The 15,947-nt window shown below is 48.3% G+C and overlaps 1 protein-coding gene across 1 annotated transcript in view; it reads left to right on the top strand.

Moving 5' to 3' along the window:
• The window catches only part of RASGRF1 (Ras protein specific guanine nucleotide releasing factor 1), a 47,971-nt gene that overhangs the window by 21,364 nt on the left and 10,660 nt on the right, over nucleotides 1-15,947 (top strand). Inside the window, 13 exon segments of the mRNA XM_032233552.1 lie at nucleotides 2,016-2,108; nucleotides 3,810-4,063; nucleotides 5,001-5,080; nucleotides 6,227-6,420; nucleotides 6,645-6,754; nucleotides 9,611-9,729; nucleotides 10,310-10,470; nucleotides 10,764-10,827; nucleotides 11,597-11,736; nucleotides 12,036-12,118; nucleotides 12,776-13,024; nucleotides 14,823-15,196; nucleotides 15,740-15,865. Of these exon segments, the coding sequence (XP_032089443.1) occupies nucleotides 2,016-2,108; nucleotides 3,810-4,063; nucleotides 5,001-5,080; nucleotides 6,227-6,420; nucleotides 6,645-6,754; nucleotides 9,611-9,729; nucleotides 10,310-10,470; nucleotides 10,764-10,827; nucleotides 11,597-11,736; nucleotides 12,036-12,118; nucleotides 12,776-13,024; nucleotides 14,823-15,196; nucleotides 15,740-15,865 (2,047 nt within the window).

The following is a 15,947-nucleotide window of genomic DNA, read 5'->3' as shown; positions in this document are numbered from 1 at the left end:
AAACTCTGGCAGAAGGACAAAAATTGTGCATCAAGGTATTTTGGAAAAATCTGGCTCCATAATATCTGGAAATGTCCTTTGCCTTTATTCTGATAGCTTTGATTGTAAAGCCACTTTAAACCCAGAAGTCCATAGTAGGAGACTCTAGGAAAATGTGACAGTTATTTAAAAAGGCCAAGCAAACCATAATCTCAACCTTCTTGGTTGATTATGGAGCTTTGCATTCAAATGTTTGTTGAGCTTCCCTTTGTGCTCTTTGAAGAACAGATCAAATGGCCCTTTGTATGCATATGCAAATACTGATGATTGCATTGATTGCATAAGGAGTTGGGATGTTTTGTTCCCAAGACTATTTGTTAAGACAGCTCTAAATAGACTGCCCTGTGTGCTCCCCAAAAGGCCCCTCTTGCTCTTTCCTGAGGCTGAGCAGAAGGCCAGGCGAGGGGGCATTCCAGGGGCCAAGCTGGGAAGCTCTGGGCAAGGTTGGCCTGGGCAGTCTGTCTCATCCCTGGGATGGGGGCATTGTGGGCAATCAGAGGCACCCAAGACAAAATGGAGGCGACCTCTGCAGTTTTAGCTGTTTAGGCTCTCTCTCTGTCTGTGTGTCTGTGTGTCTGTGTCTCTGTGTGTGAGTGTGTGTGTGTGTGTGTGTGTGTGTGTGTGTGTAAGCAAGGGAGTGAGCCCATATCCCAACTGGAACACCAGGCCATGGAGAGGTTTATGGAAGCTATTCTGTGCACTTGGGTTTTTCCTTCTTCAGCAGCAGATCTGAGCATTTGCTGCTGGGCAGAAGAAGCAGGGAAGTCAAAGCACAGAATTGCCTCAGTGCTACAAGCAGCTCCTGAGGGTCGGTGGCAGCACTAGATCAACTTCCTTACCCCATTACTTCCTGCTACTGATTTTATTCAGTTTGTTTGAGTGCTGGGCTGCTTTCACGTTTTCAGATTTTGTGTCTAGGTTTACTTTTTACATTTAACTTTCTGGGTAGCCTTTCTAGGAGAACCAGAACTGTTAACAGTAAATAAATTCTACGCAGATGCTCTGTTTCCTTTCCCTGCCCAGTCCAGGTTACAAGAGCAATAAGGAGCCTCTTCCCGTCATGAAAGTCCCTTAGCTCAACTTGTGCAACTTTGTGCTGCACCCTAGGAGAAGCCACGGTTTCTTGCAGCCTTCCCCGGACTGGTTTTTCGGCCTGGCCACTGACTGCCCAGTGAAGACCAGGATTGGGAATCTAATCCTGATGACCCTTATTTCCTCTCCCAGAATTCATGAGCTGAATGGCAGCAGCTGAACTAGCAGTTCCTCTGCTTTGCTCTGGCTCTAATTTTGCCCTGAACCAATATTTCCCTCGCTGCTTCAAGGATTCTAACTCTTTGGTATCTGATGCACAGAGAAATTGAACCTTTGGCATCTTGTAAGCAGCACTCTTTATTGCTATAGTAGTTATTAGTTATTTGAGTTAGTAGTTATTGAAAGGTGATGCAGTGATTGGGATGCAGTATAGCAGGCTAATTCTGCTGACTGGCAGGAGTTTGAATCTCACCTGCTCAAAGTTGACTCAGCCTTCCATCCTTCCGAGGTGGGTAAAATGAGGACTCAGATTGTTGGGGGCAAGAGGCTGACTCTAAACAGCTTAGGGAGAGCTGCAAAGCACTGTGAAGCAATATATAAGTCTAAGGCAGTGTTTCTCAACCTTGTCAACTTGACAATGTCTGGACTTCAACTCCCAGAATTCCCCAGCCAGAGAATGTTAGCTGGGGAATTCTGGGAGTTGAAGTCCAGACATCGTCAAGTTGACAAGGTAGAGAAACACTGGTCTAAGGGCTAGTGCTAATTATCCCTCCCCCCTTTCTGGTTTGGGGCTAACAATTCCTCATGTACTGTATCATTAAATCACCCCCACCCCTATGTTACTAATACCCCTTTTAATAGGTGATTGGAGGGAAACCATTCTTTCAAAACTATTTTATAAATTAAAATATAAAGCCTGTTTCTGCTTTTCTCTGTCTTGCCAGATTGCTGCCTTACTTAAGGACCACGAGCGCATCCAGTCCAACCAGGCCAACGTGCCAAATGATGATGACATTGATATCAAGAAGATCAAGAAGGTGAGGAGCCACCACAAAATGATGAGGGTGGTGGTGGAGGAAAAGCCCATGTTCAGACCTGTGAGAAGAAATCTCCTTGCCCACTCCAAAAGGCCTCTTTCCTCCTCAGGGCTGGAGGGAACCCCCAGCAAATTACTAGAAGACTCTAGTGCTCATTGAGTAAGACATGAGCTCCTCCCCCACCAGCCTCTTCTGGTCAATCACACTATTTTCCAAGTCACATCTTCAGTCCAGGGACTGAGCCACCAGGCACACAGCCCCCCAATGAACCTCAGGAGCATTTGTTGGCTTCAGCAGTTCACATTGTTCTGCATCCATTCACCAGCAGTCCACCTTTAGCCATCTTCTCTACTAGAATCTCATCTTTGAGGAATGTTTTCCCCCAGCCCTTTCAAGACATGGTCCTCCAGTACAACTCTTGAGTGGGCTGGCCTGCTTCAGACCGTTATCCCTCTCGTTAGCGGAACCTTGTGAGCTGTGGCCATCAGCATTTCCCCTGGGTGAGCACCAGATTTGCTGTGCCACCTGCTGTGCTACTTAAGGCCTTTCTATTAAGTAAACAGAAACTAGCCTGCTGTGCAGCCAAACTAAGTGCTGGCCTCTGATATTATTTTGATTTGCAAAAATGTTTCATATCATATCAACCAAACAGGTTATTTTCTAGAGAAGAATGTAAGAGGAACATTAAGGACAGCAGCAGGTTTGTAATTAATACAGCAGATTATTAATTAATATTAATATTAATTAATATCATAGCAATATTAGCAAGTAATAGTACTATTAACAACAACAACAAAGACAGCACAAATTTTCTTAGATAAAGAAAAAGCTTTTGATAACCTGCAGTGGCCCTTTTTACTGTCATATCCAAGAAAATAAATCTTGGGCAGTTCATAGCCTGGATTGAAAGTCTGTCTCAATGGCAAATGGCAAAAATTCTGGTTAGTAACAGAATCTTTTCCACAGACTTTCCAATAAGGAAAGGTGTCAGGCAAGGGGTCCCACTCTCTCTCTTATTATTGATCATTGCCTTAGAAATATTGGCAGAAAAAAATTGGAGGCAACAAATTCTATGGAGAGGAATACAGGTAATCCTTGACTTACCACCACAATTGAGCTCAAAAATTCTGTTGCTAAGTGAGACCTTTGTTAGGTGTGTTTTGCCCCATTTTACAATTTTTGTTGACACAGTTGTTAAGTGAGTCACTGCAGTTGTTAAATTAGTAACAAGGTTGTTAAGTGAATCTGGCTTCCCCACTGACTTATCAGAAGATTGTAAAGGGGGATCACGTGAGTGTCATAAATATGAACCAGTTGCCACGCATCTGAATTTTGATCATGTGACCATGGGGATGCGGCAGTGATTGTAAGTGTGAAAAATGGTCATAAATCACTTTTTTTCAGTGCCCTTGTCATCTTGAATGATCACTAAATGAATTGTTGAGGACTCCCTGTATAAGCTTAATTGTGCTTCAGATGATGGAGCATTAACCATCATAGAAACATAAACTGCATTAAGACAGTTGATGAAAATAATGCAAGGCTTGGGAGAATCAATGTCCAAAAGCCAAAAATAATTTCAAGACACTGAACACAAGAAGATTTTCCAGTGGAAGGATCTGTCTGCCACACGATAGATTCAGGGAAGGATCTGGATTGCACTTGACAGGCAATAACCTGGACTCCCCTCTCTGGAAATAGGTCCAGAGTTTTCTCCGGGGATGGCTGTGCAGAAGGAAGTGGAAGACCATCATCCAGGATTACATCCGCTCCCCTCACGCGGACAGCATGCGGAAGAGGAACCAGGTGGTCTTCAGCATGTTGGAAGCCGAAGCTGAGTATGTGCAGCAGCTGCACATCCTCGTCAACAACTTCCTGCGCCCACTGAGGATGGCGGCCAGTTCTAAAAAGCCCCCCATCACCCATGATGATGTCAGCAGCATCTTCCTGAACAGGTGAGTCGGAAGGAATCTGGCTAAAGAAAGCCACCACTTTCACTGTGGCTTATAAAAGTCACCAGACCATTGGGTGCCTGCCTTCCGGTCATGCCCTGCCTCGTGATGTGACCTTCAAGGCATGTAAGGGAACCTGGGGAATGGGAGGGCTTGGCCAGATATGAACCACTCCTGTGTAGCTGCGGTCAGGGATTAAGGGAAACAGTGTCTTTCTTAGGAATCTGGAAGCAGGGAATCAAGATTGAGCAGAAAAGGGGTGGAATACAACTGGTGTCTTCCAAGTTCCTTTAGAGACCACAGCAGAGCTTTTGGGGGAGACAAAGAGGGAGGGAGGGAGAAGTAGCCACACAATTCTCTTCTGAGGATCTCCAAGGAATTCTCTCTTAAGAAGGTCTGGGCTTCTACTGTCTCATTCCCAAGGTGAAAGTATGTGAAATCATGGATTTGGGTTCAGGAAAGGCAGATTCCAGTTGTGCTTCCTAAACAAACAAGCAATTTGATAGTGGAATCCATGATGGAGGGGGTGTACTTAAAGCGAGCATTGGCTACTTCTGAAATTGATCATTAATCTGGATTCCTGCACAAAGTTGGACCAATGGCTTTGATTGTTCCTTCCAAACTACAATTCTGTGATCCTATGGGGGATTGTAATTGGGGTGGAAAAGGATCAGCTAACTCTCCCAAATCACATGTGGGAGGTGCTCCCCCATGATTGGCTGCCCTCCTAAACTTAAAGATTTGGGAGACAATGCACAGAGTGAGGAAAAACTCAACACGCATCTTATCCTCCTCTGCTATGCATAGCAGCCTGGAGGCAAGTAACATTTTCTTCCCAGCAAAATGAGTTTCCATAGGTGATAAGCCAACCACCAATCTCCCCTCTAGTGCCAGGTTTTTAGTTCCTAACTTCTGCCCCACATTTCTTTCTTTTTTTTAGTGAAACCATCATGTTTTTACACCAGATCTTTTACCAGGGCTTAAAAGCACGGATCTCTAGCTGGCCAACCTTGGTGCTTGGTGAGTGTAAAGAAATATGCTTTTTACCCTGTTTGAGATTAAACCAAATGTGTAGGACCGTTAGCAAAGTGCAAGGGGTCTGGTTTCCAGGCATCCGGAGGGATGGGTGGGATTCACCATCCCATTTTGTCTCCCTACCTCATGGCCAGGCTGCCAATCCAGGCAAACTGAGTATTCTAAGTATCCTCTGATTTGGGAAGGGAGATTCTTCTGCAGCCAAGATCTGCTGTACTTTTCAGATTTTGGATTTCCCCCCAAATGTGGGGCTTCCTGCCCCTGTTATGAAGATGGTGCCACTTGGACTATAAGAATCTACACACACACACATTTTGCACTACCGAGTTGAGTCCATCCACCCTGGCATGTTCACTGCTCTTCTGGCTGAGCTCCATGGCTCTGCCTGGACTGTGCCTGAGCTGGCCTGAGCTGGCCCCTGCCAAACGGCACATCCAGATTTTGAATAGGTTGCACGTGATAAGCGAAGTGGCTGCCCCCTCCTCACAATTTTCCTGCCCATCACACTATTTCAGCAGGAGTGTATGTGTGGGGGCAGGGGAGCCCAGGGGAGTGCCACAAGGCTCCTTTGCAGGTCTCCCCCCCACCCCCACCTGCTGTAACAGGGCTCAAAAAAGGCTTCAGAAAGAGATGGGATTCCTATTCCCAGGACCCCTTTTCTTTCAGACTTCTCTCCCTCCCTTTCCATCCTTCGCTGCTTCCAAATTCAGCGTGGCTGGCTGGGAAAGGAGCATTATTCAGTGGTCCATTATTGGTGCCAAAATAGGAAGGGGCACCGTGGTTGCCCCAAGAAAGAGGGATCTGGATTGGGACATGTCTGGAGTGGAGCTTCACTTTCTGCACCCAAATTCTGATCCCCGGGAAAACCAGCCCAGAGGGCAGCTGGGAGGGGATGAGACCTTTGATTGACACCCCCACCCCATTTGACATTTAAAATATGTGAAAGGATGCAAATGGGATGTGGCATCACCCAGCATTCTCAGTCAGAGTCTGCCCCTACCCCACCCCGAAATGTAACCTCTGCCCTGCCAAGGGGTTTCCCCCAGGAGGGAGAGACTCTTCTGGCCAGCCTGGCCTGCCTCCCCCCATTCCTCCCGCAGCCGCTCACTGCCTGCCTGCCTTTGCCCGCAGCGGACCTCTTCGACATCCTCCTGCCGATGCTCAACATCTACCAGGAGTTTGTTCGGAACCACCAGTACAGCCTGCAGATCTTGGCCCACTGCAAGCAGAACCGGGATTTCGATAAGCTCTTGAAGCATTACGAGGCCAAGCCTGACTGTGAGGAGCGGACGCTGGAGACTTTCCTGACCTACCCCATGTTTCAGGTGAGGCTGTGGAGCACCAGGTGAGCTTGGGCGCTGACATGATGCAACCCTGGAGAAAGCCCCATTCGGGGTCCTTGTATGGTGTCCCTGAAATGCCACACTGAAGGAAGGATACAGGTGCCTCAGCAGAGTCCGCTGAAGCCTGGGGGGGTGGGGTGAATTCCCTGGGAAAGCCAAAGCACCAACTCAGTCCCTGGTTCTCTTCTCTCTTGTGCCTTCACCAGATCCCCAGGTACATCCTGACCCTGCATGAGCTGCTGGCCCACACACCCCATGAGCATGTCGAGAGGAACAGCCTGGACTATGCCAAGTCCAAGTTGGAGGAACTCTCCAGGTCAGAGGGGCTGAGGGCTGCCTTGCGGGGAGGGGGCAATGGAATGTGGGCAGCCGACCCCCTTGCACCCAGCCCCCCCTTGATACCCACCACTGAGGGCCCTTTGCAGAGAAAGTCCTCTCATCCATCTCCATCGGCCTCCCTCTTCTCAGCTGCACAAGGAAACTCTTGAGAGATTCTGCTTGAGGCTTTTACAGCATGAACATCCATTTGAGTTTCCAGTCGGTGTTCTGAGTCCTGCCCTCCGACTCCGAAACAGTTCACCCTGCCCAGAGTTTTGGTGCTGATCTTCATGAGGGAGTTGTGTGTTTTATGCACACCAATGCAACAACAATCGTTCAAGAGCTGTCTCCTGACAGGTTCTCTCCAGATGGGTTGGACTACAGTGCCCATCATTGACAGGCATTGGTCTTCCGGCAGCAAAGGGTCAGTGTAGCTGGGGTGGGGGTACAAGGCTGGTGAAGCTGACCCAAGAAATGGTCTCACAATGCAAAGATCTCCATCACCTTTAAAGAATTCTGAATTTCTCACATTTTTGTATAATTATCACTTTGGGAAAAATAAGCAGCCATCTGCACTTAAGCAGAAACATGGAGTACAGGATGTGTGAAGCAGATAATGACAAGGCAACATATGTTATTTCAGAAATGCAGAGATGTTTCTTCCAAAATGCCTTTCAGGGAGAAAAAAATGCTCTCTGGAGAACTTCAGAGGTGCTTCTTTTTATCAAGCCGCCATCCTCAAAGCGGAAGTGGAAGCTCAGCTCCCTCCAGCAGCCCTGCTGCCTGCCCTTCATCCCCGGTGTCCCCAGAGTGGGCCCTGCGGCTCCCAGGTTTCCCTTTGAGGCGAGGGCCCAGATGAGCTTTGCCCCGAGGAAGCCTGGGCTGGCGGCATCTCTGGTCCTCCTTCTTCCAGCCCTCCGCTCTCTCAGCTAGGGATCATTACATTTTATTAAATATTTATTAAAGATGAATCATTTTTATTGAATATTTTATTAAATACAGGGCGGGGCATAACCTTTTCCTAGGGGGTCACAGCAAGATCGACAGCAGTTTACAACTTCCGCGACACCTCATTTTAAAGCCCATAAAAAACTGAATTGAATGAGCTATTAAATGTTAAATTTGCTTTAAGAATGGCTGGAAAATTCGATTCGGAAGAACAAAGGATCATTGACAGAATAAAATGCATTGCCTTTCGAGAGGCTCGCGATGCTGGAGCGACGTTTATCAATCGAAAATGGATTGCAAACAAATTGAAACGTCATCCGGATTGGGTTACTGATAATTGGAACAAAACAGCCCAAGAATGTTTCACAAAATTTGGAGAAGGGCGTCCTCTGCAACTGTCCCAAGAAAGCAAAGCCATCATTGCAACTGGCAGTCGCAAACAACGAAAAGGAAACCGAAAAGTGGCCCAAGAAATCCTTCAAATTCGTGGAAAACGAGTTGATCAAAGGACAATCGGCCGATATCGAGAACGAGAAGGTTTGAAGCCATTCCACGTCATTTGCAAACCATTGAAAACTCAAACACACGTTCAAGATCGGCTTTGGTTGTGCGATTGGTTGTCTGAATGGACCGAGGAAGATTTTCTTCATTTGGCGCCATCTGACGAATTCTTCGTTTATGCCATTCGAAAACCGAATTTCCAGAACGATCGAATTTGGGCTAAAGACGTCGACGACATCGCCAAACATGAACGATATCGACAAATCGTTCGCAATCCGACTTGCATCGGGATTTTCGTCATTTTCACAGCCAAGAAACTGCATTGGGTTTTGAAGGATAAAGGGGAATCCTGGGATGGCAGTTATTTCCGTGAGAAAATTTTATTGGAGAATGTCATTCCATTTCTCAGTGATCCAGACAATGTCTTGGTGGTTGGTGAGGCTGTCTTTCTTCATGACAAAGCTCCTTGCATGCGTGCAAATGCGACTCAGCAATTGTTAAAGGAAAACAATGTCGAATTTTGGGGCAATGACGTCTGGCCGGGAAATTCGCCAGATCTCAATCCGGCAGAGAACATTGGGGCCATAATTAAGGATGAAGTGGAAGCTCTGATGATTCAGGAGCAAGGTCAAAATCGATATTCGGTTGAAACTTTGAGAATGAATTTGGAAACTGTGTTGAAAAATCTGGAAAATCGAACGGAACTGTTTGAAGATTTGTTGTGTTCTTATCCACCTCGTTTGAATGCTGTTCGAAGGGCTAATGGTGGTCATACTGACTATTAAATCGTGTCAATAAACTCAGTTTTTGATGGGCTTTCGAATGGTGTATGAATTATTTGTGTTGTTATTACAAGTGTTGCTGTGACCCCCTAGGAAAAGGTTATGCCCCGCCCTGTATTTTTGGTCACTAAAAACAATACAGTTTTAAAGAAAAAAGCAAACTCAAAAATGAAAAGTAAATAGGAAAAAAGAAAGGAAAAAAGAAAGAGGAAAAAAAGATACAAAGAGGTTTCTGATCTTCTTTACAGCAATTACAAATACATTTATATTTTGTCCTCTCACTCTAAAATTATCCCTCCTTTCCATTTTCTACCCTTCCTGATCATCAAATCCCCAAATCACAGGTTCATTCTTTCTGCTTTCAGCAAAAAGTGTTCCATAAAAGCTTTCCAACCTTTGGCAAATGTCATTGTTGTCTTTTCCCTGATCAAACACGTCAATTTTGCCATGTCTGCCATTCTGCCATCTTTGCCAACCTCCATCCCTTAGGGGCATTTCAGAGTCTTTCCATCTTTGGCACAAAATAATCTCGCTGCAGCTGCCATGTATGAAGCCACCTTTTCGAGTTGACCATCCAGCAAGAAACATCCTGGTTTCAGGCTGACTGATCTCTTCCCATGCAGGATAATGCATGATGAAGTCAGTGAGACAGAAAACATTCGGAAGAACTTGGCGATCGAGCGGATGATTACGGAAGGCTGTGAAATCCTCCTGGACACCAGCCAGACCTTCGTGAGACAAGGTAGCCCACGAGTCTTCTGGCCACCAGAACTCCAGAAAGAGATGCTGGAGATGCCCAGAGGGACCCCTAAGGGGGCTCGGCAGTTCCTCTTCCTCAGAAAGCCCAGTAGCTTCTCTGGAGAAGTTCAAGGCTGGGAGGCTCAGGACAAGAGTTATTTAAGCAAAAAAGCTGCCTCCATAGGAAGGCCTGACGTCCATCGCGGAATGGCCCAATTCCTTTCATAGGCTGCCTGTAGCCATGCCCCTGGATGAATTCACTAGGAAAGGGCTCCCCAAGGCTATCTTAGGGGTTCCATAGCTTTCCTCTGAGGGAAGCCAGCCTGCTGCTGGTCCTGCAAAGTGTCAGTGGCTGGGAAGGGCAGCACGCTTGACTGGTGAGACCATTTCAGGAAGTTTTCAGTCCCGTTCTTCTCAGACTCCTCCTCCGTCCACGCAGACCTGCTCTGAAATCCCTGGGCAAAGGTTTGGGCTGAACAGGGTCCCCACCACAGACGGCCACTTGACCTGCTGTAGGTGCTGCTGGAGAGGAGCCAGTGTCCCCGGGGCCAAGGGCTGTGACGGCAGGGCCTCTTCTCCCGCAGGGTCCCTCATCCAAGTGCCGATGTCTGAGAAGGGGAAGGTGACGCGTGGACGACTAGGCTCCCTGTCCCTGAGGAAGGAAGGGGAGAGGCAGTGCTTCCTCTTCTCCAAGCACCTGATCATTTGCACCCGGGGCTCTGGAGGGAAGCTGCACTTGACGAAGGTGAGAGAGGCAGAGTATCAAGCAACAGGTTTCTCTAGGATATATGGGGGGGCATTGATCTCCACCACCACCCCTGCTGAAGGCCACACAATCCTTACAGAAGCTACTGCACAGTGAGGGAGACACCCCCCCCTGTCATGACTGGAGGCGGCACATGGCAGCGGGATGCCAAGTGCGCCTGACAGAGAGTGACTGAGCATTTCTCGTGGCATGGAGGAGACGTAGGAGGAGGGTCAGGGAGCAGTGGGGATACGAGAGGCTCTCACATAAGGCCTCTCCTGTGCTTTCTCCAGAATGGCGGTGTGATTTCACTCATTGACTGCACGCTGGTGGAAGATACGGAAAGCACGGATGAGGACCGTATGTATCCCAGAGCAAGCCTATTCTCCCACCCGCCCAGCCTGGCACACAGTTCTTCTGCCCAGCCCAGCTTGCATTTGACCTTAATCCCCCCCTTAATCCCTCCTTAAACTCTTTCCTGGTTTCCTGCTGTCCTCTGCAGCCTCAGCAGCATTGGGGCTCCCTGTCTCCCCATAAGCTCTATGCACTTATACAGCCTCTCCTCCTTCGTTGATGCTTGAGATGAGCATACCTGGGAGTCCTGAGAAAGTCTGCCTCAGGAGAGGGCTGCCTGGCCACCACTCCCCCCTGTCTATAAAGCAGGAAGCCAGGGCGAGTGCAGCAGGCAGCTCTGGGAGAAAATCAACAACCTTCACTGGCATTTCCCACTGCTAAATGAAGGCTTTTAATGGGGTTTCTCACTTCAAAGAATGCCTCAGTTCATGACACTGGGAGCTGATCACACAAGCACAGCACAAGCCTGGGGCTGCTGTGCGGAGGACGGGGTCGTTTCTCCCCTGCTCCCTTCTTCCAAGATCCCCTCAGTTACTGCTATCACACTCTTGCACTCTTGCATCAGCAGTGAAAGGGTGGCTGCTGCACATTAAAGGAGATGGCCTTTCAATCCCTAAGGTGAAAAGGCATTTGCACCAAAACGAACGTCCTGCCACTCAAGCTGGAAGCTAAAGGCCCAGCCCAGCTTATTCCCTTCCTTTCACTTACCCCATTAATGCTCTCTCTTCCCATGATCATCTTCTTAAATGGTTTCTCTCCTTCCTCAAATAAAAACAAAAAGGATCTGGGCAAGATTCGGAGCACCTTGACTTCAAGATCGTGGTGGAACCTAAAGACACTGCACCTTACACCATTATCCTGGTGGCCTCCTCCAGGCAAGAAAAGGCTGCATGGACCAGCGACATCAGCCAGGTGAGGAAAGAACCGTTACCATAGCCATGAAGAACCAAGACTTTCTGTCCAGGCAGGATTAGGGTTGTTAGGACCTGGGGCTGTAGAAAAATTCTTAACTGTTTTTCAATATGCAAGGCATCCTCTGGACTAAATCAAAGATGGAAGAATCACATTTGGAAGAGGAAGTAGTTGCCAAATGAATCAACACCGGCAGGAGACACACATGTCTCCCAAAGATCCATTGGGAAAACCAGCAGAGCACAACTGCTTCCCATCCCATCCTTACTGCTTCCTGAAATCTCTTTTCCCTGTTTTAGTGTGTAGACAACATCCGATGTAATGGCCTCATGATGAATGCCTTTGAAGAAAATTCAAAAGTTTCTGTTCCGCAGATGATCAAGTAAGGAATGCAGTTGTGTTCATCTAGAATTGTTGGGGGTATTTTTTGTGCAACTCCTAATTTATAAAGGCTTCCTGCCAACAAAGCCATTGATAACACAGGGAGTTGGTACCACAACTACTTCTGGGTTAATTGCTCTGTTTTGAAGAGCAGGGTGTAGACTGTGCTCCAGAATTATGTGAGGACAGGGCAAAAACTGTGGCACGTGTGTGTGTTTTCAGACAACAGAGATGCTCACCAGTGTCTCACTGGCCTGAACCTCAGAGAGATGGAGAGAAAACTGGATGGGATGTTTTGGCTGGAGCTCAAAGTCTTTTAGAAAAACAGAATAACGAAGCTGGAAGTTACTTGAAATTATATCAATTTCACTAGCAAGTAAATGCAATTTAAAAGGAAGAAATTAATTAACTATACCTGGATTGTTATCTGTTATTTAATAATGTTGTAAACCATTTTGGGATTTTCTGTAATAAGTAGCATGGACTCATTTCAAAATGGTGGTTCTGCAACTCAGACTGCAAGTCCCAGCATCCCAGTCAACTTCTTCTCCAACCCTTGAAGGTTCAGGCCAGTGAGCATCTCATGGGAAAGCTACAGTCACCACAGGTGAGGCCGATTGGCTGTGCTTCCTCTCTCCGTCCCTTCTCTCTTCTCCAGATCAGACACCAGCCTGTACTGTGACGATGTCGACATTCGATTCAGCAAGACCATGAACTCCTGCAAAGTCCTCCAGATCCGCTATGCCAGTGTGGGGCGGCTCCTGGAAAGACTGACAGACCTGAGATTCCTCAGCATTGACTTTCTCAACACCTTCCTGCACTCGTACCGGGTCTTCACCACGGCTATGACTGTGTTGGACAAGCTGATCACCATCTACAAGAAACCGATCAGTGCAATTCCTGCTAGGTGAGTCTTTGGGTGAAGGTCAAAATAGGCAAATGAGGCTGAGAGGAGAAGGAGAGGGGGGGAAGAGAAAGAGAGAAAGAGAGGGGAGAGGGGAGGAGAGAGGGAGAGATTAAAAGATTGAGATCAGCTTTGTTCAGGTCTGAGGGACCTTTAATAGGATATCTGGGGCTTCTTGCTTTAGTGAGATGAGAGCTACCAAGAAGCCTCCTGCCTAATTGTGATTCTTGAAATATATCAAGCTGGGGCATGACCATCTGAAATGCTGGGTAAGATAATTTCCCAAAGAAAGGCAGGTCAAATCCCATATGAAACAGGATCCCAAAAGTGATGAAAAGCAGCTCACATTAGTTTGAGAAATGGAAGCGGCGATGCTTGATTCCCTCCCATTGAGGATCAGGGCTGCTGTGACAGAGCTGCAATTGAAATCGTCCCCACTTCAGATGGGGCAGAGATACAGAGGGGAGCCTCACCACACCCATCCTTTGGAAGCTCTCTTTCCTTCCGGGCCCAGGAGTTCTCCAAAAACTTTGCCCAAACCTCCTGTGGGCAGAAATACAGCTGGAGCCACCCAGGCCTTTTCAGACACTTCTTTGTTGTACTGATTTGATTGTGCTTACAACAGCTTGCATGCTTAATAGAAAGACAGGAGCAATAAGTAAGACAATATTCAGAAATCAAGAGACAACCTTCGGCAGAAAAATTCCTCCCAAACCTGAGAGCAGCAGCCCAGGCCCACAGTCCCCAACTCAGTTTGGCAGGAGAGTTAGAGTTCAGCTTGGGAGCTTCTTCGTGGACCAATCCCACTTTTTGAACAGTGTCTAGCATTACAGCCCCCGTTTGCTTGCAAAGCTTTTCATTGTGTGGCTGGCAGTTGCCGGCTCCCCCTGGCTTGGGGAAACATGGAACCTGCCTGCCTCATAAAAGCTACAAGTAGTTCTCCATTTACAACTGGAGTGGAATTTCTATCACCAAGCAATGCAGTCATAAAGCCGGACACCGTCTAGTGGGGGCAATCCTGGGACCGAATTCTTCCTGGTCTTGGACCCCCCTTGGTATCCTGGCCTTGGTCCTCCCCAGCCTGAGCTTCCAGAAGGCAGGGGCTTCCTCAGCTTTCTCCAGCCGCCAGGCCTGCTTGGTCAGCAGCAGGAGCACCAAGATGGCAAAGGTCAACTGGACCAGCAGGGACTGTGGTGTGCGGGGGACTGAAAGGGCATAGATGGGGGGGGAGGCTGGTGGAAGGAGCTGAAGCGCCTTAAATTGCGGGTGGGCTGCCAACTGCCTGAATTTTGATCATGTGACCACAGACGGTGTTTGCAGCAGCCATAACTTTGGGGACTAGTTGTGAATCCCTCCATTCAGTTCTTCTATAACTTTGACTGGTCACTGAACAAATGGACCACCTGCACTTGGCTGATGAATCCTCCAAGGGTCAGTGCTGCATCCAGTTGCAGATCTCTAGGGGGTCTTGGCCTGATTGAGTCTCACCATCTGGAGAGGGGGAGGATGAACCGCTGCCCCTCAACTCCTGATCTTCTCCATCCATTCTGTTGATTCACCTGCATCAACGGTAAAAGAAGAGGCGTGGGGAAAGGGGGCCCTTGACCTCACCTTTTTGAACTAACTCCTACTAGTTGAATTTTCTTCTACTGGGATTTGGGGCTGATGTTCTTCTCTTGGGAGATGATGTAAAGTCATGCGGTGTTTGAGGAATTCAGGCAGTTGTGTCATTAAGGGATGCAACGTAGAGGAGGAAGGAGACGCCCTGGTGAAAGCTTTGTCCCTGGATGTCTTCCGCCAGGTCCCTGGAGCTTTTGTTTGCCAGCAGCCAGAACACCAAGCTCCTCTACGGAGAGCCCCCCAAGTCTCCACGTGCCAACCGGAAGTTCTCTTCCCCTCCCCCTCTGTCCATCACCAAGTCATCCTCACCAAGCCGGAGGAGGAAGCTGTCCTTGAACATTCCCATCATCACAGGAGGGAAGGCCCTGGAGCTGGCCGCCTTGAGCTGCTCTTCCAACGGTTATGCAAGCATGTATTCCTCTGCCATGTCGCCCTTCAGCAAAACCACCCTGGACATCAACAAGCTTTACGTCTCTGGCAGCTACTCCAATAAGATCTCCGACGAGGGAGAAGGGAGCACTGAAAAGGCAGAGGAAGCGCTTCTGAGCAAGACAGGTGAGCCCTTCTGGGAGGTCAGGAGTAGCCCCAAAGGAACGATCTCAGCTTCTGCCCTCTGGCAGTCCAGGAGCCGGAGAGCAGCTCCAGGGATGGAGCTCTCCCTTTTCTCACGCCACAGGCTTAGTGGAAAGGTGCCAGGTGGGCGGGTAGATGTGGCAGTGAGAATTCATCCCCGACTAAATCTCAGGAGACAGGTGAGCCAGGGAAGAGGTTTGGGTCCACCTTCTCCAGTGCAGGCCAGGGCACCACAGGACTTTGGATTCCTGGTGCTGCTTCCTGCATTGGGTTAATTTCAGATGAAGAGATTGGACAGACCCAAGTGAATGGCTCCCAAATCCCTGGGTGAATCTGCTGAAAGCAGAGAGGGGCTGACAAGTATGGAACCTTCAGCCACCTTGCCTTCAAAGTTGTCTCCTGATCCTCTTCTTTCTTCTCCGTTCCTTCTTCTTCCTCCTCCTCCTTGCTCCCCCTCCTCCCACAACTTGCCCGTCAGGAACGTTTGGGAGAAATGTCTAAAGCTGTTGCTGCTTCTTCTGCCAGGCTCCGAAGAGTCACCCCGAGAAGATTCTGCCTTTGAGGCAGCCCAGAGTGAGGAAGCAGAACCAGAGGTATCCCCCACCAAGTCTCCAACAACCCCTAAACTGGTCAGAGGAAAGAACTCTTCAGGTAAGCTGGCTGTGGGGGAGGGGGAGGGGCCCCAGAGAAGCCATCTTCACTCCTGGCAGGAGGCTACTCTGGGCTGTTCTAA

Source organism: Thamnophis elegans, chromosome 16 (genome assembly GCF_009769535.1).
Source record: "Thamnophis elegans isolate rThaEle1 chromosome 16, rThaEle1.pri, whole genome shotgun sequence".
Lineage (NCBI taxonomy): Eukaryota > Metazoa > Chordata > Lepidosauria > Squamata > Colubridae > Thamnophis > Thamnophis elegans.
Note: the sequence above shows the minus strand (reverse complement) of the source record. Positions and strands in the feature narration are given on the sequence as shown.